We start from the raw sequence: 24470 nt of genomic DNA, 5'->3' as shown, positions 1-24470 counted from the left end.
GGCTCAACCGTGGAAAGCCACAGCCACAATGCCGCGTTGTGGTTAAGTAAAGACATAGAATTCAAGGAAGATTGACGAGTACGTGATGATGATAAGTTTTCTGTTCTCTCTGCAAAGAACAACGAGGGAGAATTGATAAGTTTTCCATGGAAGGGAAATAACAGCCACTGAATTCTGACCGTATCTGACTATCTGTTCCCCCGGTACAGAAGGAATAGAAGAGATTGAACCCTTCCCTTGGAACCCACCCTTCAAAGTTTGAAACAGGTCCTGAAATTGGCTCGTACCCCATGTGTACGGCTATGGTTGGTTGGGATAGGCAGGTGAAAAAATGCAAAAAGGAGCATCTCACAATCTCATTGGGGTCCATGCTCTTTGTTTCTTTCTCCTTTACCAATCTTATTTATATGCCAAACTTAAACAGAATTGAACCTTTTTTCTTTCTTTTTCCCTTTTCTTTCAACCCCACTTGTCTCCCATGCGTTGCATGATGACAATGGTCGACATATTAGAGCATAGTTTTGGCATAAGACATAAGGTTGATTATCCATGTGATGAAGGGCCAACTGAAATAAGCTTGAGAGCTACAATAAAGTGAAAGGATGCAATGTTTTTCCTTTCGAAGGCAGTAAACAAATTAACCTCAGAGGGGGGAACCTCGTCAGTTTCTCTCTGTTGACGGTTACTGTTGGTATCTTTTTTTAATTATTTAAACGAGTGTTGCAGTTATATGAGGACAAAATGTTTAAACAGCCTCATCTTCTTTTCTGCAGCTTTTAAACAACACCCTTCACTCCATTCAGCTAAGAAATTCCTTCTCCGCAGAAACTGAGATAGAGAAAATGAAGCATCTGGTTCTGGCTCTTTTTCTTGCTGTTTTGTTCAACCAGCACCTTCTTTCTGTCCAAGTTGAAGCAAGGGATGATTTTATCAGGACCAGAGGGGTCCATTTCCTGTTGAATGGTAACCCTTACTATGCAAATGGTTTCAATGCTTACTGGTTGATGTATGTGGCTTCTGATCCATCTCAGAGGCCTAAAGTCTCAGCTGCATTTCGTGAAGCTGCGGCTCATGGCCTCACAGTGGCTAGAACTTGGGCTTTCAGTGATGGTGGTTATAGACCCTTACAGTATGCGCCAGGTTCCTACAATGAACAAATGTTTAAGGTATCTTTTATGCTGATTCCTTCTATTAATTTAGTATCTATCTTTACAATCTTTAAAGTTCAATATGTAGATGATTTTGGATCTTTTTTCCTGTTTTGGAATCTGTTAAAAGGGGTTGGATTTTGTAATAGCTGAGGCTAGAAGGTATCGAATCAAGCTTATCCTGAGCTTAGCTAATAACTATGAGAGCTTTGGAGGAAAGAAACAATATGTAAACTGGGCAAGAAGCCAGGGGCAGTACCTGACATCTGATGATGATTTCTTCAGAAATCCTGTTGTTAAGGGCTACTACAAGAATCATGTAAAGGTAAGCTCAGAAACAGAAAAATTTATGCATTTTCTCTTGCTGGTACTTGATATTGGATTGCCATCTCTGACAAAGCTGTACAGAGCTGTGTTTTGGTACTGATTATTAGCATATAATCATATAGCTAAATGTTATATGTCATTTAAAGCAAAAAGAAAATCTAATCTTATGTAACTTCATTTTTTGTTTAGATACTTTCTCAAGTCTTTTTATCTATGAATTATTATGAATATATATTTTACCTATGACTTTCTGCAGACTGTTCTCAACAGATACAACAGCTTTACTGGAATGCATTACAAAGATGACCCAACAATAATGGCCTGGGAGCTTATGAATGAGCCTAGATGCACATCAGATTCCTCCGGAAGGACTATTCAGGTTTGGACAATCTTCCCTATCTAGATCTGACTGTCTGTGAAAAGTTGTTTCTTAAGCTAAAAATCATCTTCTGGGATTGATTGATTCTATAACTTGAACATTGAAGTCAATAATTTGCATGTAAGGTTGCTATCATTTTCATCCAGCAGATGCAGTCCACCTCTACCATAAAGATGCCTTTTATGTTTGGAATTATCCCCATTTCTACATTAATTAGCACTAGTTAGGTAATTAAGTTGCTTTACAGCGTTAGATTTCTCACTTGCCAACATTTTTAGCCCCACGTTCGTGAATGTCAGTGTTTCCAAAAAGTTTGATGCCTACAGTAATTGTTTCAACAACTAGCTCTTAAATGTTCTTCACTTGCATTGTATTCAATGTTCACTTTTAGGTAAGCAGCAATTCGCTGTGACTTTAAGCTATTGATGCTTTGTTGACAGGCTTGGATAATGGAAATGGCTTCTCATGTCAAGTCCATAGACAGAAATCACTTGCTGGAAGCTGGTTTAGAAGGATTTTATGGACAATCAACTGCTCAGAAGATGAGACTAAACCCCAACTTGAATATTGGAACAGATTTCATTGCAAATAATCAGATTCCTGGCATTGATTTTGCAACAGTCCACTCATATCCTGACCAATGGTAACTATCATATAACTTGGAAGGAATCTGAGCATTGAGCTTACTGAATTGAAATCCAATTACTTTGTCAGTTGAGACAGATCTCATTAGAAGTTCTAACATAAACATTGTTGCGTGAGCAGGTTATCCAGCTCAAATGATCAGTACCAACTCTCTTTCTTGAACAAGTGGCTCGATGCTCACATCCAAGACGCACAATTCATCCTCCGAAAGCCGGTACTCCTCACAGAATTCGGAAAATCATGGAAAGATCCTGGTTTCAGCACCTATAAGAGGGATCAACTGTTCAACACTGTCTACTACAAGATATACTCGTCAGCCAAAAGAGGAGGTCCAGCTGCTGGTGGCCTGTTTTGGCAACTCCTATCCGAAGGCATGGACTCTTTCAGGGATGGATATGACATAGTCTTGAGTGAGAGCCCCTCAACAGCTAATGCCATTTCCCAACAATCCCACAAGCTCGACCAAATCCGTAGGATCTTTACCAGGATGAGAAATGTGGAGCGGTGGAAGAGGGCAAGAGCCATGAGGAGGGGTCAGTGGCATGGTGGAAACGGGGGCAGGCACATTGGAAACTGAAGAAAGACCATCTGTTTGCTTGTGTGAAATCGTTAGTGTGAAGTTTGTGAGGTTTTGGAAGTGGGTTTCTCTCTTAGTGATGAATGTTGTTCGTCCAGGAGAGTATAGCTAGGCATTAGGTAGTGTAATTCCCCTGTTAAAAGCTTGAAAGGAAAAGGAATACAGAAGAGCCTCAGACTTTGTTCCACCATATACTTAAGTTTTGCTATAAGAGAATGGCATCAAAATCTAGTAAAGAGATGTTCATTGCCATTCTTTCTCTTTCATTTCAATGGGTAGACTCTAAGAAATTGTTCATCAGCAATCTCAAAGGTATAAGTTAGTTCTTGTTTATGAAATTGAGTGATTTCTCAATTGATAATAATATTTATCTTTTAAATGTAAAAGAATTATAATTGTGTCGAATTGCTTCATTTCATAAGAGAATGATTTACCAGAATTCTAATTATTTATACTTCATTTGTTATATAGTAAAAATATTTGTTTTATATATATTTATTATTTACACATAATTTAAAAAAATAAGTATTTATGTACTTTGTACATGATAACAAATATTGATAAAAAATTTTTATTGATTAAAATTGGCATAATTTTTCATTATAGTTTTAAATATATTTTTCAATAATCTTGTAGGTGGTGATTTTAGTAATCTAAAATTACTAAAAACATTAATTTTATTTCCAAAATAAATATTAAAATTTTAAATTTTTTTAACATACATACATACATACATGCATATTTCATACATATAAAATGCTACTCCATCTGTCATGAAGCCCACATGACCTTTGGGCTAAACTGCAATGGTTGAGCACGGACTCCTCCATCTATGAGCCCATTTAGGGACCAAATTTTGGGCTCAGATCCGTCTCTGGTCCAATGGACTTTGGACAATACTTCTGACTCGTCGTTCCTGCGCTTGCCAACTTCTTACTGACAGAAACATGGTACTATCGATCAGAAGCTGCAACCTCAGAAAACTATGCATCGCTTTCGTCGAAAACAGAGACATCCTCGTTTCACAAACAACGCCAAGCATCTCATCCCTCAAAGCTCATGTTCCCAATTATATAAACATGCCCCAACTCAACTCTCATCTCAAACAATTGGTCAAAAAGGGCCATCTTAACGAAGCTCGTCAAATGTTCGACGAAATGCCTCACCGAGACGAAATTTCATGGACAACCATGATTTCTGGTTACGTCAATGCCATGAAATCAAATGAAGCATTGCTTTTGTTCTCCAAAATGTGGGTCTCACCTGGGCTTTCTATGGACCCCTTCAGTCTTAGCATTGCGCTCAAAGTTTGTGCACTTGATTTTAATTTGAGTTATGGAGAATCACTTCATGGGTATTTAGTTAAATCTGGTTTTATTAACTCAGTTTTCGTGGGGAGTGCCCTTTTAGATATGTACACAAAGTTTGGCAAAATTGAGCAAGGGATCAAAGTGTTTGATGAGATGCCTTTCAAAAATGTGGTTTCATGGACTGCTATTATTACAGGGCTTGTTCATGGTGGGTATTTCAAGAAGGGTTTGGTTTACTTGTCTGAAATGAGGAAATCAGGTGTGGGATATGATTCTTATACTTTAGCTATTGCTTTGAAGGCTTGTGCTTGTTTAGGTGCTTTGAATATGGGGAGGGAGATTCATACTCATACTATAAAGAGAGGTTTTCATGATACTTCATTTGTGGCCAATTCTCTTTCTACTATGTATAACAAATGTGGGAAATTAGACTATGGTTTGCATTTGTTTGAAAAAATGCACTCACGGGATGTGGTTTCTTGGACATCTATTATAACTACTTATGTTCAGACAGGAGAAGAGAAGAATGGCATTGAGGCATTTATAAGGATGCGAGAATCAGGCGTGAGTCCTAATGAGTTTACTTTTGCTGCTGTCATCTCTGGTTGTTCTGGTCTTGTGAGAATTAGTTGGGGTGAGCAATTACATGCCCATGTTGTACATACCGGTCTTGCGGATTCTTTATCAGTGGCTAATTCCCTCATGACCATGTATTCAAAATGTGGGCAGATATCTTCCGCTTCAATGGTATTTCATGAAATGACAAGAAAGGATATCATTTCTTGGAGCACTATAATTGCAGTGTATTCTCAAGGAGGCTGTGGGGAAGAAGCTCTTGAGTATCTGTCCTGGATGAGAAGGGAAGGGCCAAAGCCAACTGAATTTGCTTTTGCTAGTGTGCTGAGTGTGTGTGGAAATATGTCTATTCTTGAGCAAGGGAGGCAGGTTCATGCTCATGTTCTTTCTGTTGGTTTACAACAAGATGCGTCAATACAGAGTGCTTTAATCAATATGTATTCAAAATGTGGGTGTATTAAAGAAGCTGAAAGAGTCTTTAATGAGGCTAAGAATTATGACATTGTATCATGGACAGCCATGATTAATGGATATGCTGAACATGGATATAGCCATGAAACTATTAATTTGTTTGAGATGCTTACCAAGGTTGGTTTGAAACCAGACTCTGTGACCTTCATTGGTCTACTTACTGCTTGTAGTCACGCAGGACTGGCAGATCTTGGTTTCTACTATTTCAATTTAATGAGTAATGAGCACCAAATAAGTCCTTCAAAAGAACACTATGGCTGCATGATTGATCTGCTCTGCCGAGCTGGACGATTAACTGAAGCAGAGCGCATGATTCGAAGCATGCCATTTCATAGAGATGATGTCGTTTGGTCAACTCTTCTTAGAGCATGTAGAGTCCATGGTGATGTTGACTGTGGAAGACGCGCTGCAGAAAAGCTTCTTGAAATGGATCCCAATTGTGCAGGGACTCATATCACCCTGGCTAACATATATGCTGCCAAAGGGAAGTGGAGAGAAGCAGCAGATGTTAGGAAGATGATGAGGTCAAAGGGGGTTATCAAGGAGCCAGGATGGTCCTGGATTAAGGTTAAGGATCGGGTTTCTGCATTTGTTGCTGGTGAAAGATCTTATCCAGAGGGTGAATTAATATATGGCATGTTGGATTTACTAGCTTCAAGGGTGGATATGTCTGTCCAGGAGTTAGGTTCTCTTCTAGATCTAGAGGATTAGCATGAAGTGAAGATTCAATTCCATTGTTTCATTATAGGTTTTGGCCCCTTTCCCTTGATGTTGTTACTTGTTGAAAGCTGCATTCAGCAGCAGCCAGGAGCTAATTAGTAGTTAACAATAACGACATACAGCAATTAGTACTTGGTATTTGTGCAAACAAAGTTATGAAGACAAGGTCTCCATGGAGCTGATCAGAGAGATCATGCAAGATGGTGCTACTGGTGCTTAAAAGAAATTTAAAGTTAAAATGAGATGGCATCTTTATAAGCAGCTTAAATTATGAAGTAAGCAGCAAACATGTTGCACTGGATGGTCGCTGATATTGGGGTAGGTGGATATAACTGGTATGTTGCTTTCGTGTGCACTCATGTGCTGCCTCAAGGCAAGCAGTGGCAGTCTGCATTTCTTCAATTCCTCAGAACATCAGAATTTTGCCCGGCATCTAGTGAAGAATTTGGCTCTCATTTGAGCAAGATTTGCACTTTATAGTCCAAGACAAGCAGTGACAATATTCATCTCTTCGACATTCGAGGCCTTCAGAATTTACCCGGGATCTAGCAAATTATTTAACATTCTTTTGAGCAAGGTTTTTGAAAGTTACAATCACATCACAGTTCAAGGACATTGGTTTCTTACGGCAGAGTCTCTGATGACTGATTTTTTGGTTGGAATGCATTACTTGGATCATCCTTTTTTGAAAGATAAGAGAGGGGAGGGGGTTTTGCAGATTCAAGGAGTTGATCAACAAGGTGAAGAGCAGCTCTCTGCCAACCTATTCCCAAAGTATTGCGTAAGAAAGTTTGTTCTGACAGTTTTCAGTTTTTGACTAGGAGTGGATCAGTTAGATTCACTATGAGATCAAGTACTTGAATCACATCAAATTTTTCAGAAAAAATAGATAAGAGTATTTCAAGTCAAATATTTTAGAAAAAGTAGATAAAGTATTTCAAGTCCAGGTTGATTTTGAGAGATTAATAAGCGTGGGATGCTGTTGTGTATCCCATCAAGTTGGTTTTTTGCAGAGAAAATAATGATGTGTGACACTTGAACGTGGTCACTGAAGTGTCAATAAGATTCTTTCTGGTGTATAGAAGTTAATATACTGTAATTTGTGTTCTTTTCCATCATTTGACTTAATTTGATTTAGTTACCAATGCGCACTGAATCGCCTTGTTAAAGCCTAAAACGCAGAGAATCTCTCTCAAATATATTCCGTAACTCTTGAGAGGATCGAGTCAAAGGACTTTTACATAATTAGCTCTGTTAAGCTTCAGACATGAGACAATTATTCTTGTCTGTTCATGAAATCATCTGTGGAATCTTCATCCGTCTAAAACTAAATCTATTTACATCGTTCATCTTTCATCCCTAAGCCAATACTGAATCACATACAGAAGAAAGCCAAGGCAAAATCCCGCAGAACCCAGAAGAACAATTACCCGTACCAACAATGAGGAATGAAATGCTTCCAAAACAACAGCTTTCCATGACATGTACCACAAAACTGAGAAAATGGACCCTATGATAGCACCCACAAGGATTTGACTCATCGTGTGAAGCTGCTGTGACACTCGAAGCCATGACTGCAGACCACAAATCAACACAAAAACCAGTCAATGAGATAGAATCATAGATTTCCACCGATGAGAAACCAAGAATTAAGTTTAAAGGTAATTTTCGAGATGTATTCTCACAAAATATGAACCAAATGCCAGAGCCAGAGCACTGATGCTCACTGAAAGTTCATTAACTCCCAGCCATTCCAAAACTGTAAACACCAAAAAATCCAGAATTTAAACTCAATTGCCTATTGAAAAATGCAAAGTAAATAGAACAGATCAAAATATTCTCCATGGAGTGAATGTAAGGGCTTACTGGAAGCTATGGTAAAAACGACAGTGAAGAAGATGGATTGGGCATGAGAAGATGGCATCCCAGGGTCAGACTTAAGCCCAGCAACAGGCCGCTCCTGATTCAGCACCCTTTTCAGCCCAACTGACAGCAGCGCGTTCACAATCGACCCCATCGCCACCCATATAGCCTCCGCGTCATGCCTCCACAGAAGCACCCCACCAAACGTCGCCGCCACCAACCACTTGCTCTATCACCCCCAACAAACCAAAACCCCATTTCAGCAAACATAGAAAAAAAAATTACATACGTTTACTTTACTCAAATACGTATCCCAGTATCCCGTATACAAATACACTCACCATACGATTCAAGGTTGTCTCCAGCCCTCGAAGCCGCGCTGACCCCTCGATGAAAGCTTCTTGCTCAAGCACTTGAAGACAGTCATCTCCATTCCTAGAGTCCCTGACCGCGGAAGTTTTAATCATGGCTCTCGGAAGGTCCCACACCCCGGTTTTCTCGGCCAAAAATCCTCCGAGAGAGCTTGGTTTCCGGGTCCGGAACTGACAGAAAAAATCTGGGTTCGAAGATTTACAAAGCTTAGGAGAAGAACCAAGCTTGAATCTAAAGAGCGGAGGATGGAAAAAAGTTGAAATTGAGGACATCTTTTGGAGACCCCTTTGGGGAAGGAAGAAAATCAATGGAAAGTGCTAAAAGAATCATTTTCTCTCCTTTGCTTCAAGTTTTGTAGTTTTAACGTGGAAAATGTGTGGACAGAGGACAGGGGTTTGACTATTTTTTTTTTTTAAATGTGTAATTATTGGTTGCGAAAATTCGAAGGTAAGGATCTAGTTTACAGCCCTAAGATTGAATCTCCGAATCTGGACATTTTTACGTTGGTTCTTGTAAGATGTGCCGCTGTTCTCCTCGATTTTAGGCATGTCTCCGACAAGATCTTGCCACGTGTTACGCGTACAACGTTTTTCCCTGCCTTCCTCATATTCATAAATATTGCGTAAGTTATTTATTTTCATTTAAAAATCATACAAAATAAGATAATTCATGGAATGAGCCGTCTTTGATTAGAGAAAAGGACTTTTTATGAACCCCCTTCTATTCTATTGAATATTCTTTCCTTATTAATGTTAACTAATTATAATAATTGTAAAAATTATAAACTAAATCGAGATGATTTTATTAAATTACGATTTTATTAATAACACAATTATTAGATTACGATATTATCAGTAATATAATTTGTTTTGTGTACATATACCTCAAGTCACGTTAGTTTGAATACCAAATTTTTTTTCTTTGACCATTGAAATAAAATTTTTTCCCCAATTAATGGGCCACATGTGACATGTTGGAGCAAATTTCTGGACCAGACCAAGGATGGCCTGCAAGAAGGTGATGAGCTCATTGAACGGACCCCATTTCATGGGAGATCAAGGGGCATAACTTGCCTTTGGTGTGTCCATACTTGGCCCATAGGCCTAGATAAAACAAAACTGTGGGATGCTTCAATTGCAAGACTTGTCGGCTCATCCGAGATGCAAATCCAAAGAAGTTATGCTCATGGGTTATGACAATCGAGAAAACAAAGAATTGAGGAGACGAATAAAGAGAAGGAATCAATGAAAAGAAGAGTGTTGAAACCGTGTGCACCTAGGTAATTGAAAAGAGAGCATTACAGATGTTGGATTACATGGAACAGTGTGGAATTTCGAGGATTGCTGATATAAAGAAAGAGGGTTATTTTCATCGTTGTGTAGAAAGCATTTCAGTCCACATAATCCATCCCAATAATTAAAGAAGCTAAAGAGTTTAGGCTGCCTCCATCAACCTTCACAAATATTCCTTAGGTCTTTACGGGCAAGATAGTCTCCATTATGTTGTTTCAAATAAAAATGGTTTCATCTTTTGAATCAAAATCACTTTTTGGAGATCATCATGTTGAAAATCACCAATTTCCCATCAAATGATGCTAGAATCACTGAACTTTTAAACTGACAGCTGATTCCATGGAGGGCAATTCTCCACCGTTGAATCATCTTTCTTTTACCCTTATTAATGTGTTTATCTTTCCCTTATCTCCTCAGGCTTTTGGGATAACATAGATTTTTTTGGAGCACACCTGTTTAGAACCGGAACTGGTAATATACCTGGAAGGAAATAAGGAACAAATTCAGGCTGCAGAGCAAGTGGAATATATGGAGTCCATAAAAGAATAAAAAAAATTATTTTCTTGTTTGAAATCAAGGGCCTGCTGCTGGGGAATATATTACTATGAACTATATGACTTTGTCTGCCAAGTGCATGAAAAATCTATTGTGGATTATGTGATTCTAGTTAGATTATCTTACTTGATTTATTATTCTTAAGAAACTTCCATAATTTTTGGTTGAATTCAGCTACCTCAACTTGTCTGATGCATCCTAGGACACTCCAATTTTCCAAGAATCCGCCCCTTCAAGAGCATTTATTATTAAAATTTAGAATAATTCAGAGATTTTTTTTTCTTTTGTAAATGATTTTAGGGATCAATACAATGTTTTCTTCGATGGTGATGGAGGAACTTATTCTAGTGGGTCATTCTTTACGATCTGCAGTGGTCAGGCAGTATCGACCATGTCTCACATAATTAAATAGTCTTTTTCATGCTAGGAGCTTTTTCCCTTAGCTTCTTTGACAAATTTGCAGTTAGATCTCTAGGATGAGAAGGCCTAGAAAAGTAAACCAGGGAGGGGCCTACGTACAGCTTTGAGTTGCCTGAATGCCTCCATGATTTTTTTTTTCTTTTCCCACAGCTCTCTTTTAAGTTGAATGGCAGATATCTTATGCACAATATCAATGGGATTCAGATGAATCAGGGTATATGTCTTGGAAAAGATTGCAATTCAATTTTTGTCTGATAAAACACGGAACTCATCCAAAACCAGGTTACAGAATTCTAATTCCCCTACACAATTGCTTGATTACTCTACTCTTAACTCACAAATGAACAGTTGAACCCCAAGGTCCCTTCTGCAATGTAATTGTCAACGGATTTTGGGTCGGCTCGAAAAGCAGGCGGGGGATGTGGATGGGGCGGGAGAGAGCGTAGGGTCCAAATCAGAGAGGGACTCGTGCAACGTGTAGGGAGCGGATGTCCTGGTGTCTTGGGAGGAAGAGACACTACAGACTTTTATCAATCTCAAACTCAGAGAAGAGAAAGCGAGGGCCGGTGGTCAGACTTCAGAGAAAGGAGAGAGGGCGACCGAGTTTGGTCCTGTGTGAAAGAAGTTTGGCCCACAAGTTTCCACAACCGCAGTAAGCAGTAGCCTGGAACCCACACAGACAGTCAACTTTGCATGAGGAACCTGGTAAAGTGGCAATGGATAATGAAAACTAGACTTTTCCTTTTTTACCCCCTTGATAAAGCTAATGCGGGATTTTCTGTATCCGAAAGATCTAAATCAAATTAAATGGAAAGACCAAAACAATAATGCTTGAAAAGAAAGGTCCCTGGCAAATTTTAGTCTTCTTCCCCTTTTCTTTATTAGAAGGTAGGTGACAGGCAGAAGCCATGGTAGCACCTACAGCACAGTTAAAAGTCCATAGTTTTGAAAACACCAAGCAGGATTCAATCAATGTCAGATATAAAAAACTTTGGCTCTTTCATTTCATTTCAAATTATGAAGGCAGAGTTCTTTCCACAGGCCATGCACTGCAACAGCCTCCTTTTTGCCCCCAGAAACTGTTTCCGAATTTATATCAAGTAGTATTAGCATTAATGGTAACTTTAATTCCATGCATGCATGAAATGAATTACACTTATGATTGAAATTTAGGGTTTAAAATGACAGTAAAGATATGATTCAAATCTCCATAAAAAACCCAGGAATTTTATTAAATTTTTGTGGCATTGTACTACAATATGAACATATGGAGAGCCAGTGGCAGAGGCTATTATCCCATGTCAAAATCGATGACAACAACAGGATTCCTGAAAGCTGCTTACATCAAAATGTACAGAAATCATCATCGGCAACTGAGATACAATAAATTTTAGAAAAATATAGGAAATTAAGGTGAATAAAAAAATTCAATAAATAAAGGCGCACACACAATCGCGTGTCTGACAAATCACGTCTTCTCTATTGCAGTTTGTAAGGCAGAACATTTGTCAAAGACAAAAATTAAAAATAAAAAATGAAAAAGAGCTGTAACTATTAATTACGATTATCTAACCAGCAAGTTAAGGATGAGAAAATTTTACAGTTTTTTTTTTCCCCTTTTTGGCAGTGATCAATTTCAGGGGCCACGTGATGGCATACTGCAGAGGCTGCAGCCTGTGGCCTTGTGATGGTAAAACGGACTTAGTCACTGTGAAGAGTGTTTCTTCATGCCTTTTGCCTTCATGTCTTCCTCCTATGCTTGTCTTTGGGAGATGAACATGTAAATTGAAATCAATCAACATGAAAGGTTAGTCCTAATGGAACATTTAATTTATTAATTGTGTATAACTTCTTACTTAAAGAATATAATTCGAATTCTTATCTTTAAATTAAAAAAAAAACACACACACACGATTAGTTAGTGTTAATGCTAACAATTTTTGTCTGAGATGAAGCAAAAGCAGTTCAGAGAGTGCCGGAGCTTGAGCTCCAATTAAGAAGGAATAGAAAACTGATTAATTATAGAATTAAAGTCAAATTTGTCATTGTACTCTGAGTCAATACTGAATTTTTATCAATACACTTCAAATTTTATGTTAATCCCATTAATTGTAAGTGAACAAATTTAGACTTATTGTCTATACATCAGGAGGCAAGCATTTAGATGTAAATATTTAAGGCAAAACAGAGAAAGATAAGAAAAGGTGAAAAGGGGCAAAGTCATTCTCTTAACTTAAATGCAAATTAAGATAACAAAGCAGGGACAAAAAAAAGAAGAAGAAAAAAGCATTAAAAAAGGAATGTTCGGACCAGTCCATATAATTGTAGTTTGAATTTGTACAACAACTCGTGAGGATAACGATGTTGGCACCAATGGACCAGGATTACCTAAGCCCCTTCCCTTCACGTGAAAACTCATGATCCCATTTCTCTTCCTTAACTAATATTTATGAATTTCCATTCAATTTTTTATTGTTTTAATATTTTTTCACATAAAAAATTTCTATCCTCATTATGAGAGATTAAATTGTTAAATTTTTTTAATAGATTATTAGCATAATCTCAATTTAAATTAATCTATTTATTTATAATTACGGATTTAAGTCGTGTCTATAGATATTCATTAACATTTTAATAATAATAATAATTTTATATTAAGACAAAAACTTGAGAAGCAAAAGGATGAAGAGAACTATTTGCGCATGTCATGTACGTTGTGGCCCTCTAATCCACCCAATCTAAATGGATATTACTATATATTGATTAGACCCCTTTTAATCTTTATTTATGACTATTAAAAATGAAATTTACTAAATAAAAAGAAAAGTTCCATGACTATGAGTCTATATAAGCATTTCCCTACAAAGGGTCAGTTCTCTGAAGACAAACCTTGATGCTCTTTACTGTGTACGACTCCATAACCATACCCCTTCACCTTCTTTTTTTTTTTTTTTCCGGTTCCTTCATTTACTTTCCCGGAAAATCAAAATCAGTTTCCAGAGAAACAAACGGAAGTCTTTTTTTTTTTTAACTTTTCAAATACCTTACGCTTTGTCACCTTTTGCGGAATGCCTTGAAACTCGTTGTGGATATGGATTCCTTTGATTTCGATAACGTGAAAGCGGAGAAAGTTAAGGCGATGAGGAGGTACAATCGGCTTCGGAGCTTGACGACGGCGTTTCGTTTCGTGGAATTGCTTGTGGCTTTGCTGTTCTTGGCGTGGACCTTCGAGCGCGTGCCTTTCGCCGTCAAAATCTCCGGCGAGTTCGTTTTGAGACTCGGAGGAGTCGTCGCGAGTCCGCTCTTCGTTTTCCTCGTCTGCAACGCCATCATCGTCACTCTCGTTGCTAAGTCTGGCGTCTTCTCTGCCGTTCACAATGCGGATTCTAAACTCTACGAGGAAATCGTCAAAAACGCCGAGAATCGCTCCAAAATGGAATCTCGAGAAGAGATCGTGTATGAAGACAAGGAGATCATCTCTGGAGTGAGCACATGTACTCACACGTTCGAACAAATGGAGCCGGAGTCGGAGCCGGAATCAGACTCGGATGCTGAGGTAGATACTCCGAGAGTTTATCGGAGGAGTAAGTCGGAGAAGGTGGCGATAAAGCAGAGTGAGGAGAAAGTGAAAAAGGACCTACGACGATCGGAGACGGAGAAGTGCCGAAAATTTGAAAATATCGATGAGAAATTGTTTCCCGAAGACGAGTTGAGCAATGAAGAGTTCCAACGAACGATCGAAGATTTCATCGCCAAACAGTTGAGGTTTCGCCGAGAAGAGTCTCTGTCCATTGTTCCTCAAAACCAAGCTTGAAAAAATAAAAAAGAAAAAAATTAACCACCAAAAATAATAATCAAAAAAAGAAATTGAAGATGAAAAGTGTTAGTTACTGTTTTCTTTTTTTACCTGTTTATGGTATTATTGGACAGTGGTAAAAAGATAATGCCCTATTCGTAATTACCACGTGATTTTTGTTAACAAATAGTATGATTATGTTTTCCATTCAATCTTTTTTTTTTTTTTGCTTAGTCCTCAATTTTTTCCCTAATATTTTTAGAAATACAATGGTGAAAAGTGAAAAAAAATGAATTGAATTTATTCGAAATTCGAATAAAAAACATTGTTGCCTAAGTCATTTAATATGTTACTTTTTACTTGTATTGAATACGAGATATAAAAAATCAGATAAAATAATATTTTGAGGATAAATTATAAATAAAATAATTAATTTGAATTGAATCATCGTTCTCTTTTTGTTTTTAGTGTAGGAAAATGATAATGTGTAAATTAATCGTTATTCTCTTTTCCTTTCTTTCTCTTTCTTTCTTACCAAACATAATGTTAGCAAAGTTGTAAGGTGAATTTGGACTTTAATACAAATATAGAAATAGTTATTATGATTGTGATGAGACTTTAGGAAGCATATAGAAAAACATAGAGTTAGTTAAACAATCAATCCAACTTTTTATTGCTTAAGGCTATGCAATGATTAAGTAAATAACAAGCTTGAATATTTGGTGAGATTGAGCTCAATGTGTAGAAAAAAAAGTTGCAAGGTTGTTCTTTGTAGGAATGATTGATAGTCCAATCAATCAGCCCACTGTTTTTTATTTTTGTTTTGGGTTTGCTTTTTTTATCAGTGCAAAATTAAGCAGTGTCCCCACAAAGGAATAATTTCTAGAATTCCTTCCTTAAGCAACCAGAATTTAGTGGTTAAAAGCATCAATCATCATCCGATAATCTTCAAACCCCAAAGTCTTCTTTCTAATTTACTTTCAGTACTTTTACTTTTCCATGTAGTATTTTTTGCCTACCCAACTTTATTTCATTCCTCCACTTGTGATTTAGAGAGGAAAAAAAAATGATTAATTCCACCATGAAAGACAATTGGGGGTGGTTGAATTTGCTATAAAAAAAATGGGGCTTTTAACCCAAACTCAAGGAACAAATTTTGCTTTCATTCATCAAACCTATATTTTTTTCTTTTTTTTTTGCATTAATTAAATTTGTAAATCTTCTCCTTAATCCTAAGCAACATGTCAAAACAATGACACATTGCTTTGGCCCTTTGAACTCTTTTATGTCTCTTTTTCCCTTGTCCATATGTGGCAAAGGGAAGGCCTGTAGGGTTTGTTTTAAAATGGAGTCAATTGGGGTGGGTGCCTGCCAACAGGCATTGCCTTTTTCTAAGGGTTTACATTCTTTCTTTCTTTTTCCATTTGTAAACAAATTATGGATTTAATAATTTTTTTAATGTGCCCTTTTTTTTTTCTTCCAATCAATCTTGGAAACCACTCTTAATTAAGATTAAGATTTCCTCTATTTCATTTCCACCACCTCTAAATGAAGATTAAGCAATGTCTCATTTCTTTCTTTTCTTAATGACTGTCGCCCATGTTTTTATATGCATTTCAATTACAATAATTGAAGGAATTTTTAGGATGGATTTGACTATTTATATTTGATCCAATGAGCATCCAAATTTTGATCAGTTCTTGTTTGTTAAAGTACAAATTATATACAAGCTATTGATTAAGTTCAATATTCTCCAAAACCCACTTTTTTTTTAAAAAAAAAAACTAACTTAAATTAATTATTAAGTAAAGTATAAAATTGAATTCATATTTTAACCAAGGCAGAGATAAATGTAAGTTTGGACTTGAGAAAGTTTGTCCCACAGGGGCAACAAAAATCTATTTGATGGCATGTGTTCGTGATGGTTTTTGCCCCATAGTTTAATGAGGGTTTTTCTAATGACAAGAAAAAACCCACAAAGAGAAGGCATCTATTCCCTCAAGTCAGCAGCATTGGCCAATCATTTCTAAAAATGAAAAAAGGGGCAGCACTATCACCTACTCTGAGAATAAATTCTCTTTTCCTGTTCTTTTCAAGGCCTTAGTTACCAGTTGTGGTGTTTCTTGATGGGTAATATGCCTATCCTTTGCATTAGATTTCAGTTATAACCTTAAACCAGATGATGCAGATTAATAACTATAGCTAATCTTGTTTGTTCCCTGGCTGTAGGTTCAGATTCTGATGACATTGTGGGTTCTTCTGGATAAAAACATTAATGAACATAAATCTTTAAATTAACAAAACCGAGAATGACAGAGAATTCGAATCTTGAACTTGATTACTTCTTTAAGAATATCGTTAAACCATAGCATCGTTTTGATTTATCTTACCTAATTGCTATGACAAAAAGTTTGGGTAAATTTTATTTTTGCTTTTGGCAAGGTGGTCATTTGCACTCTATTTGTGCAAATGCAAAAGAATCCAGAAATTGACTAAATGTACATATTCTGCCATGGTTTGGGAGCACAATCATGATGGGTTTCAAATCAGCTACCGAAGGGCACTAAGAAATGGCAGGGTTAACCTTCTTGATTCCCTTTTTCCCTTATTGGTTTCTTGTAACTTTTTCTGTCTGGGAAAGCACCTATCTAAATCACCCTGATTTTTTTGCAAATATCATTCCCAAAATTTTGCACTTTGGCAGAAAAATTCAAACTTCCATCATCAAGTTCAAAGCATCTACAGTCCCCTCGTTACCCAAAATCGAAACAACTCCACGCTTTCAATGGTGCTTGGGAAACCCATAGCTAGCAATCATGGGAGAAAGACACGGCAGGGAGGGGGAACAGATGCCCAGTTAATCAACAAATGCTGGGGGGTTGGGACAAAATATCCTTGCTCATGTACAGCACCCAGCACAGATCATGTTGTAGTCCAATTGTCCAAAAGCTCGGAACATAAATGTCTTTACCTTGCATCGAAAACACATTGGGAGTCTCAATCTTTGTTGTCATTGACAAGAAACCAATTACAGTATCCTAATGGAGATTGCGCCCACTATTCAACACCATGTCATGCCATATGTCTTGCAAATAACAATCACTCTTTCAACTTTCTAAAGGGCCCCTATAAATGGTAGCAAAAGAGAAGCTAGAAAAAGGGGAGGGGAAACGAGCCCCCATAAGAAACCCATTATATATGAAAAAGATTGCAAGACAAAATAAATGCATGGATTTATTTCCGTTGGCCACAGTTGGTAACTAGCAGCTGCTTAATTAGATAGCATAAATGTTTTTATTTTTACAGAACTTTGAATGAGGAAAAGTTGGGTTGAGGGGATTCAAAAGAGTAAAATTAATAGTACAGATTGCCTAGTGAAATTACTCTTAAAGGCAAAAGGAAGGCTTGTAGGCTTTAGCATAGTCAGCTATATAGTTAAGGCAATTAAACACCTTCATGGGCATTTACAGCAGTGAGGCTCTGGAAGACTTTTTTCAAGAGCTGGGGTCTTTGGTAGTCTGTCTAGCTATCTTGAATGTTTGGTTGAATTATTGAATAGCATGTCTCAATGCCTATGCTTATGTTTACCTACATTCCCCCCTGATAATGGCATGTGCATTTTACCAGGATGTGTACATGGTGGTAATGTCTGTTGAATTTTTTAAGTTACTGACAGGTACAGCTACAAAAGTATCTCATATATGCAATTTATACATGCATGTGTGGTTGCTTAAAATGCTAACCAAAAATTTACTTCTTGCTCCCCATATCTTTATCTGTAAATCCTGACCTTTGTTATTGTTTTTTACGTCTGCTGTTTTTACCTGCAACTGACTTAGAATGATTTCAATTTTCCCAATTCATCAAGGATTGCTTTTATGATTACTTTTAAACTCGTCATGGTAATCCAAGGGGACTAAGCATACACAGCAACATGAGGAAACTGCTAGATTTTCCTCCAAACTGAGTTTGAATCAATGAATATTCAACATTTGTAATCTGTAGCCTGTCTATATCAGAATAAAGAAAAGGAGATGGTTAATTCAACAACATTAAACATCTCTTTCGGATACTGAAATCAAGGAGAGGATAGAATAATGCATGGAAATTATCAGTTAAATGCTGACTTTAATAGGTTCAAATCTCTGCTACTCCCTACCTAACCACAGCATGCCTGCCGTTAAAAGTTTTATACAGGTGTCAACAAAGGCAATTACTATATTACATACGCAAAAAAAAGTAGAGAATGCTATACATCAAGGGTAATTTTCACATTTTCTAATGCCCGGGTATTAAGGGTTAGGTAAGTTTGGTCTTGTCCATACTTCCTTATATCATTTCCCATTATCCGAAGAAGATCATATTAATTATCTGCCATCTTAGTCAATTAGGCCAAAAGTGTTCGTTTTCTATTCAGAAAAATCTGCAGTGAAACTGATGCAGTGATTGTTTATGAAGTTCATATCAGTTTATGTCCCCTTTCTATGGTTCCTAAGGGTTCCATTTCATCTTATTAGGTACTCAAATAAGAGGAAAAAAGAAAACAGATGAGAAGAAAAGATGTTTGGGAACAAACTTATTTATGTTTTAACGGAGAATGTTGTTGCTTTTAGCAGAGCTCACTAATAAATTTTATGGCTTTCTCGAAAGATGGATTAGTTTAAACAAAGGTTTTCTGTCTCTATTTGATGTCTCGTTTAGTATCTCTTTCATTATTTTACGTTACCCTTTTTTTTCTAACAATTTTACATTGCGTGTATACTAAACTGCTCATATTCATACTCTAGTTTCAAGAATTTTTATTCGGATCCATTCATTCATTCGGCAGTTAATTCATCTCTCTTAGGACTTACCTATAATACTTTGGGTAGGCCTATGCCAGGGCAAAGAGTGACTTATAGGCCTACTACAGCGGCCAACCCATTTGGAGGCAGAACCTTTGATCCGTTTTAGACTAGAATAGTTAACTGTGAGCCCAAGTCTATGGGCTATGGCAGCACCAAGGCTAACAAAAAGGCTAGTACTCTGGGTTGGTCTCTTGAGCCTTAAGCTCTTGATTGCTTGGCAAAACTCTATCCTAAGTCAAAGTTTTGTATTAAATATAATTGGATAGAAAATAAAATTAAAAGGAATGACAGAATATAACATAATCCCTCAAATCCTAATTTCATTTTGATTTCATGTAGACTAAAGATATATATGTAGAAGGGGGCTAAATAGGAACAAGAGTACTTAACTTCTTATCCATATGAATAGGATGCCTCACTTTCTTTTTTCTCTCTTCAAAGTAGATAAGGGAAACCAAACTATAGGTTAACTAGTGAACTGGTCCATACTTTAAAAAGGTTCATACCTTTTACCATTAAGATTAAAAAAAAAAAAAAAACTCTTCCCCATGTTTGAACATAGGAGAGGCATTTCCAACTTTCCAAGGCAAGGCAAGGCATTCACAGTAAACAGTTTGAAACCCATGCTGCAACAATATATACATGTTTTAATAGATCGATAACATAAATATTCATAATTTCTTAAGAACTACAACAAAAGTGATGGGTTTAATTTCTTGTTTAGCCATTTCTTCATCTACCATTTTCCCATAGTTGTTAAACAAGGTGTCTAAATCTATCCCATCTCCAAAATGGTTGCAGATCATGGATTCTTGGATAGCCCTCACTGTCATAGCCACTGCTGTGCCATAGCTCTCTCCATCCTTGGCTTCCCTGTCTATCTCGAACATCTCTAGCCTGTCTACTTCGAAGGACCCTTCCCTTCCCACTTCATCTTCTATTTCATTTGTTGATGGCGCATAAAAATGCACCTCGTAAGAATCAAGCTTTTCCCGGTCAATTTGTCCCTGCATAAAGAGAAGATGTCATCAAGAAGAAGTATCAAATATGTATTATGCATAATTATAATTACATGATCCAGATGTAAAAAATCTGGGACCTGAGAAACCGAAATGGCAAGGGATCTTGAGAGAATTTCCCAGAAGAAAGAATTGCCTCTATCAACATGATCTTGGCCTATTCTTCCCAATAGAATGAGCACCATTCTCCCTCCCGTGACTACCTCCACCGATCGTGATTTCAGGAACAATGAAAAGTCCTCTTGGAATTGGTTCCAGTAGGCTTGGGACACACTTGGAGGGCTAGATTCAGAAATGTAAACGTTTCCTTTGTTGGTAGACTTGCCATGCTCATCGTAAAGAGCTGGAGGTACCTGCATGGCATTGTGATGATTCGTTGAATTTCTTGTCAGCTCACCAAGACAGAAAAAAATCAACAGACTATTAACATGCTTGTCAACTCCTTAAATTGGTACATGCATTTTGAGGGAGACGAAGAGTTTGGTCAATTACTGCTGGATTTTGTTTGTTAAGCTGCTTTTGGTTTGTACTCGACAAAGTGACTTTCTTGGTTTGTCATTGGCTCATTTCATGGCAGTAGGAGTCTATGTAACTCAGAGTTCTAAAATCTTAGAGGAAAACAATGGAACAGAGAATTAATCTCACCTTGGAGAGCCAGTGTAAACTGTAAGATGAATAGATGAAGTGCAAGCAATTGTTTGGAAACAGTCTTCCATAGAATGAACCAGGGTAGCCTGCTATGAAAATAGCAGGGCCACCTTCATTTCTGTCTTTCTTAAGGTCTCTATAAAAATCAGGCAAGGACTTGAAGACTGAATTGAAGTCGTTTGTTGGAAGATCATTAAGGTATACTCGAAATTCTGGTAGGGGATGAAATAATTTATGGCTAGTTTCTTCAACAACTTCAACAATATCTTTGATGAGAGATAAGGAGTTGGGTCCAGAAGAACAGCCCAAATCAGCTATGCCTAAGCTCTTTGGAGCTATAGCATAGTAAAGTTCTTCTATTGTTTCCATGGTTATATGTTTCACCATATCTGATGCCTTTTTCTGTCAAAACAAAAATAGTCAAGAAGAAGACATAATTAGAAGAAAGAAAAGACAGAAAATGGAGAGAGAGAGAGAGAGAGAGAGAGAGAGAGAGAGAGAGAGAAGGGAAGTCCAAACCTGGAGAGAAGAATTCTGGGCATAGCTAGTCTTGCCGACTCCTCCAGTCATATGAAAGACTTTCTCCACATCCATGTTGGTCACATAGCCAGCCAGCCAGTGCCTGTGAATTAGAACTAAGTGAGTGGTGCTTGCTTTGGTCTCCTTTTAAGGGCAAAAATCAATGATAAAGCCCTTTACTTTTTGGTTTTTGTTTCTTTTCTTAATATATATATTACTTATCATGGTAGTTCAAGTTACATTTTATCAATGATGATTACACCTTCGTGGCAGGGCCGCTCCTGAAAGAAGCCTATCTCAGATTTGTTAGTGCTCCTCTTGGTTTTTTGATGGGACAACCATTCAAAGTTCTGTTCATGTGTGAAAACTTTGCATGTAAATCAAGAGCAAGAGAATTAAGCCTGTACAATCATACTCCACTATATGTTCAAGAAAATATGGACCTAATTAATTCGATTTTCTTTTTTTACCTCAAATGGATTTTTCTTTTGATTTAAGGGGATGGGAAATACCAAGAAAATCATATATCAATCTGAAGCAATTTTGAGAAGAAATATTTAGGAAATGAACACAGGATCAAAAAGAGAGAGAGAGAAAATAGAGAAAAATAAAATTAATTCAAATTTGGAAAAAGAGATATTCCACTGTTAATCACTTGTTGTATTTATATCAACCTCCTTAGATCTAGTTATGGAAATTGTGCATTACAAACTGACTCAGCTTAGCACGGAAACAAATGCTATGGATTTCTATGCTTCAGCAACAAGAGCAACGACTCTCAACTAACAGAGCAAATTGAAAGAGAAAGACACAAAGATAAAACGGATAAGCCTGATGCCGTATGACTCAAGACATAGACTTACAACAAGACGACAACGTTTAGAGACTACAATCTTTAAAAGAAAGTAAAACTACATCGTTTAACTAACAAACTTCCATCTTCATAATGCCGTAAGTTCCCTTCAAGCTCCAATAGCTTCCAATCTTCATTCTTCAGCAAACTCCAAAGCAGAGAAAAGATTAAATCTCCAACACTCGCCCTTAATCTTTGATCTAACAAACTCCCAAGCATGATCTAAGATACTCAAACCTTTCCCGATTTAAACTTTTTGTGAAAATATCAACATGTGGTTCATTAGTAGGACAATACTGCAGATTAATCTCATTCTCCTTCACAGCATCCTTTAAAGCATGATATTTAACCCTTATATGCTTAGTTCTACCATGCTGAATAAGATTCTTAGCAATTGCTATTACAGACAACTTGTCAACAAATAACATAGTGCCATTTTCCTGCTCAAACCCTAAATCCTTCAATACCTTTCTTAGCCAAACAGCATGATTAGTAGCAGCTACCGTAGCTACATACTCAGCCTCAGCTGAAGATTGAGCTACTACTTGTTGTTTCTTAGAATTCTAGGTAAAAACAGCACTACCAAAAGAAAAAACAATATCCCTCAGTACTCTTTGAATCATCTAAAGATCCAGCCCAGTCATTATCACTAAAGCCTTTCAAATCACCATTTTCTTCCTTCAGAAACTTCAAGCCATAACCAACTGTACCTATAATATACTTGAGAATCCTCTTGGTAGCTTTCAAATGTAGAATTGAAGGGTTTTGCATGAATTTGGACAACAAACTGGTTGCAAACATTATGTCAGGCTTGGTAGAAGACAAATACAGAAGAAAACTAATCAAACTTCTGTAAAATTGACCATCAGAGGGTTTGAATCATCAATCTTATTGAAACTAACACCAGAAACCAAAGGAGTTGGAACTATCTTGCATAAGGACATGTTAAATTTCTTTAACAGATCTTTTGCATACTTGGACTGATGCAAAGCTATCTCACCATTTAATTGAACCACTTCCATCTCCAAAAAATAAGTCATCAACCCCAAATCAATCATCTCGAATTCCTTCATCATTTGTTGCTTGAACTCCTCTAACACATTACTGTTATAACCAATAAGTAATAAATCATCAACATAAAGAGCTATTATAATAGCTACTGAACCATTTAAACACTTCACATACAAAGTTGACTTAGTAACACTCTTCTAAAACCCTGGCTTCATAAAATGATCATCTAGTCTCTCATACCAAGCATGGGGTGCTTGCTTTAGATCAAACAAGGCCTTGATTAATTTGCAGACTTTTCCTTCAAAACCTTCCTCCACATAACCCTCAGGTTGCTTAATGAAAATATCTTCTGAAAGGTAGCCATTCAAAAATACAGATTTAACATCTAAACAGTAAATAGACCATTCTTTTCTAGTAGACAAGGCAATCAACATTTTGATTGTATCGTGCCTAGCTACAGCAGCAAAAGTCTCTATATAATCTTCACCATACACTTGTGCATACCCTTTAACAACAAATCTTGCTTTATACTTATTCACTGATCCATTAGGATTCAACTTTATCCTAAATATCCACTTAACACTAATTATATTTTTTCTTTTAAGCCTGTCTACAAGCATCCAAGTAATGTTCTTCTGAATCATACTAATCTCATTATTCATAGCATTCACCCAATTCTTATCAGTTGCAGCTTCTGTATAACTTGCAGGTTCTGAAATAGCCACATTACACCTGTTGTAGATCTCACTCAAACTCCTAGTGCCTTTCGCAGCAAGCCTTTCATTTTCAATATCATCTAAATCAACTTCATCATCCCCCAGAAATGGATCTTTACTAGTATCAGTCATTGTTTCAGAAACCTCAATAGAATTTTTAATATAGTTTCAACTTTGCCCTTCATCAAAGTTAACATCCTTGCTTATGAATACCTAGTTTAATTCAACATCATACAATCTATAGCCTTTGGATACATCATTGTAACCAATATGAATTGCTAACTTTGACTTTGCATCAAACTTGGATCTTCTTTCATCAGGCACTTTTGCAAAACAAACACAGCTAAACACTCTAAGATGAGTAATAGATGGTTTGTATCCAAACCATAATTCAAAAGGAGTTTTC

At 36.9% G+C, this 24470-nt stretch overlaps 5 protein-coding genes across 5 annotated transcripts; 3 read left to right on the top strand and 2 right to left on the bottom strand.

Moving 5' to 3' along the window:
* LOC18610892 (mannan endo-1,4-beta-mannosidase 7) lies at window positions 577–3414 on the top strand. The gene is made up of 6 exons (XM_007046809.2): window positions 577–687; window positions 774–1166; window positions 1279–1473; window positions 1732–1854; window positions 2295–2497; window positions 2620–3414. The coding sequence occupies exons 2-6, from the start codon at window positions 843–845 to the stop codon at window positions 3074–3076; spliced, it is 1302 nt and encodes a 433-aa protein (XP_007046871.2). The 5' UTR covers window positions 577–687; window positions 774–842; the 3' UTR covers window positions 3077–3414.
* Window positions 4024–7266, top strand: LOC18610891 (putative pentatricopeptide repeat-containing protein At3g47840). The gene has a single exon (XM_007046807.2). It carries the CDS (start codon window positions 4024–4026, stop codon window positions 6142–6144), a length of 2121 nt encoding a protein of 706 aa, XP_007046869.2. The 3' UTR covers window positions 6145–7266.
* LOC18610890 (lipid phosphate phosphatase epsilon 2, chloroplastic) lies at window positions 7340–8803 on the bottom strand. The gene is made up of 4 exons (XM_007046806.2): window positions 8358–8803; window positions 8020–8245; window positions 7839–7912; window positions 7340–7727 (listed from the first exon to the last, which is right to left on the bottom strand). The coding sequence occupies exons 1-4, from the start codon at window positions 8658–8660 to the stop codon at window positions 7500–7502; spliced, it is 831 nt and encodes a 276-aa protein (XP_007046868.2). The 5' UTR covers window positions 8661–8803; the 3' UTR covers window positions 7340–7499.
* LOC18610889 lies at window positions 13522–14663 on the top strand. The gene has a single exon (XM_007046805.2). The coding sequence runs from the start codon at window positions 13747–13749 to the stop codon at window positions 14467–14469; it is 723 nt and encodes a 240-aa protein (XP_007046867.2). The 5' UTR covers window positions 13522–13746; the 3' UTR covers window positions 14470–14663.
* LOC18610888 (salicylate carboxymethyltransferase) lies at window positions 19905–21621 on the bottom strand. The gene is made up of 4 exons (XM_007046804.2): window positions 21485–21621; window positions 20963–21367; window positions 20398–20670; window positions 19905–20305 (listed from the first exon to the last, which is right to left on the bottom strand). The coding sequence occupies exons 1-4, from the start codon at window positions 21557–21559 to the stop codon at window positions 19970–19972; spliced, it is 1089 nt and encodes a 362-aa protein (XP_007046866.2). The 5' UTR covers window positions 21560–21621; the 3' UTR covers window positions 19905–19969.

This window comes from Theobroma cacao, chromosome 1 (assembly GCF_000208745.1).
Source record: "Theobroma cacao cultivar B97-61/B2 chromosome 1, Criollo_cocoa_genome_V2, whole genome shotgun sequence".
NCBI lineage: Eukaryota > Viridiplantae > Streptophyta > Magnoliopsida > Malvales > Malvaceae > Theobroma > Theobroma cacao.
The sequence above is the reverse complement of the archived record's forward strand: the minus strand, read 5'-3'. Positions and strand labels throughout refer to the sequence as shown.

Excerpts from the sequence above, each read along its gene's own strand:
- LOC18610891 (XM_007046807.2), top strand. The coding sequence starts at position 4,024 with ATGGTACTATCGATCAGAAGCTGCAACCTCAGAAAACTATGCATCGCT.
- LOC18610890 (XM_007046806.2), bottom strand. The coding sequence starts at position 8,660 with ATGTCCTCAATTTCAACTTTTTTCCATCCTCCGCTCTTTAGATTCAAG. Across the intron at positions 8,246-8,357 it reads AGACAACCTTGAATCGTATG|AGCAAGTGGTTGGTGGCGGC; the intron begins GTGAGTGTATTT and ends TGGGGGTGATAG. Across the intron at positions 7,913-8,019 it reads CGTTTTTACCATAGCTTCCA|TTTTGGAATGGCTGGGAGTT; the intron begins GTAAGCCCTTAC and ends TGGTGTTTACAG.
- LOC18610889 (XM_007046805.2), top strand. The coding sequence starts at position 13,747 with ATGGATTCCTTTGATTTCGATAACGTGAAAGCGGAGAAAGTTAAGGCG.
- LOC18610892 (XM_007046809.2), top strand. The coding sequence starts at position 843 with ATGAAGCATCTGGTTCTGGCTCTTTTTCTTGCTGTTTTGTTCAACCAG. Across the intron at positions 1,474-1,731 it reads ACTACAAGAATCATGTAAAG|ACTGTTCTCAACAGATACAA; the intron begins GTAAGCTCAGAA and ends GACTTTCTGCAG. Across the intron at positions 2,498-2,619 it reads CACTCATATCCTGACCAATG|GTTATCCAGCTCAAATGATC; the intron begins GTAACTATCATA and ends TTGCGTGAGCAG.
- LOC18610888 (XM_007046804.2), bottom strand. The coding sequence starts at position 21,559 with ATGGATGTGGAGAAAGTCTTTCATATGACTGGAGGAGTCGGCAAGACT. Across the intron at positions 21,368-21,484 it reads CCCAGAATTCTTCTCTCCAG|AAAAAGGCATCAGATATGGT; the intron begins GTTTGGACTTCC and ends TTGTTTTGACAG. Across the intron at positions 20,306-20,397 it reads TTGCCATTTCGGTTTCTCAG|GGACAAATTGACCGGGAAAA; the intron begins GTCCCAGATTTT and ends CTCTTTATGCAG.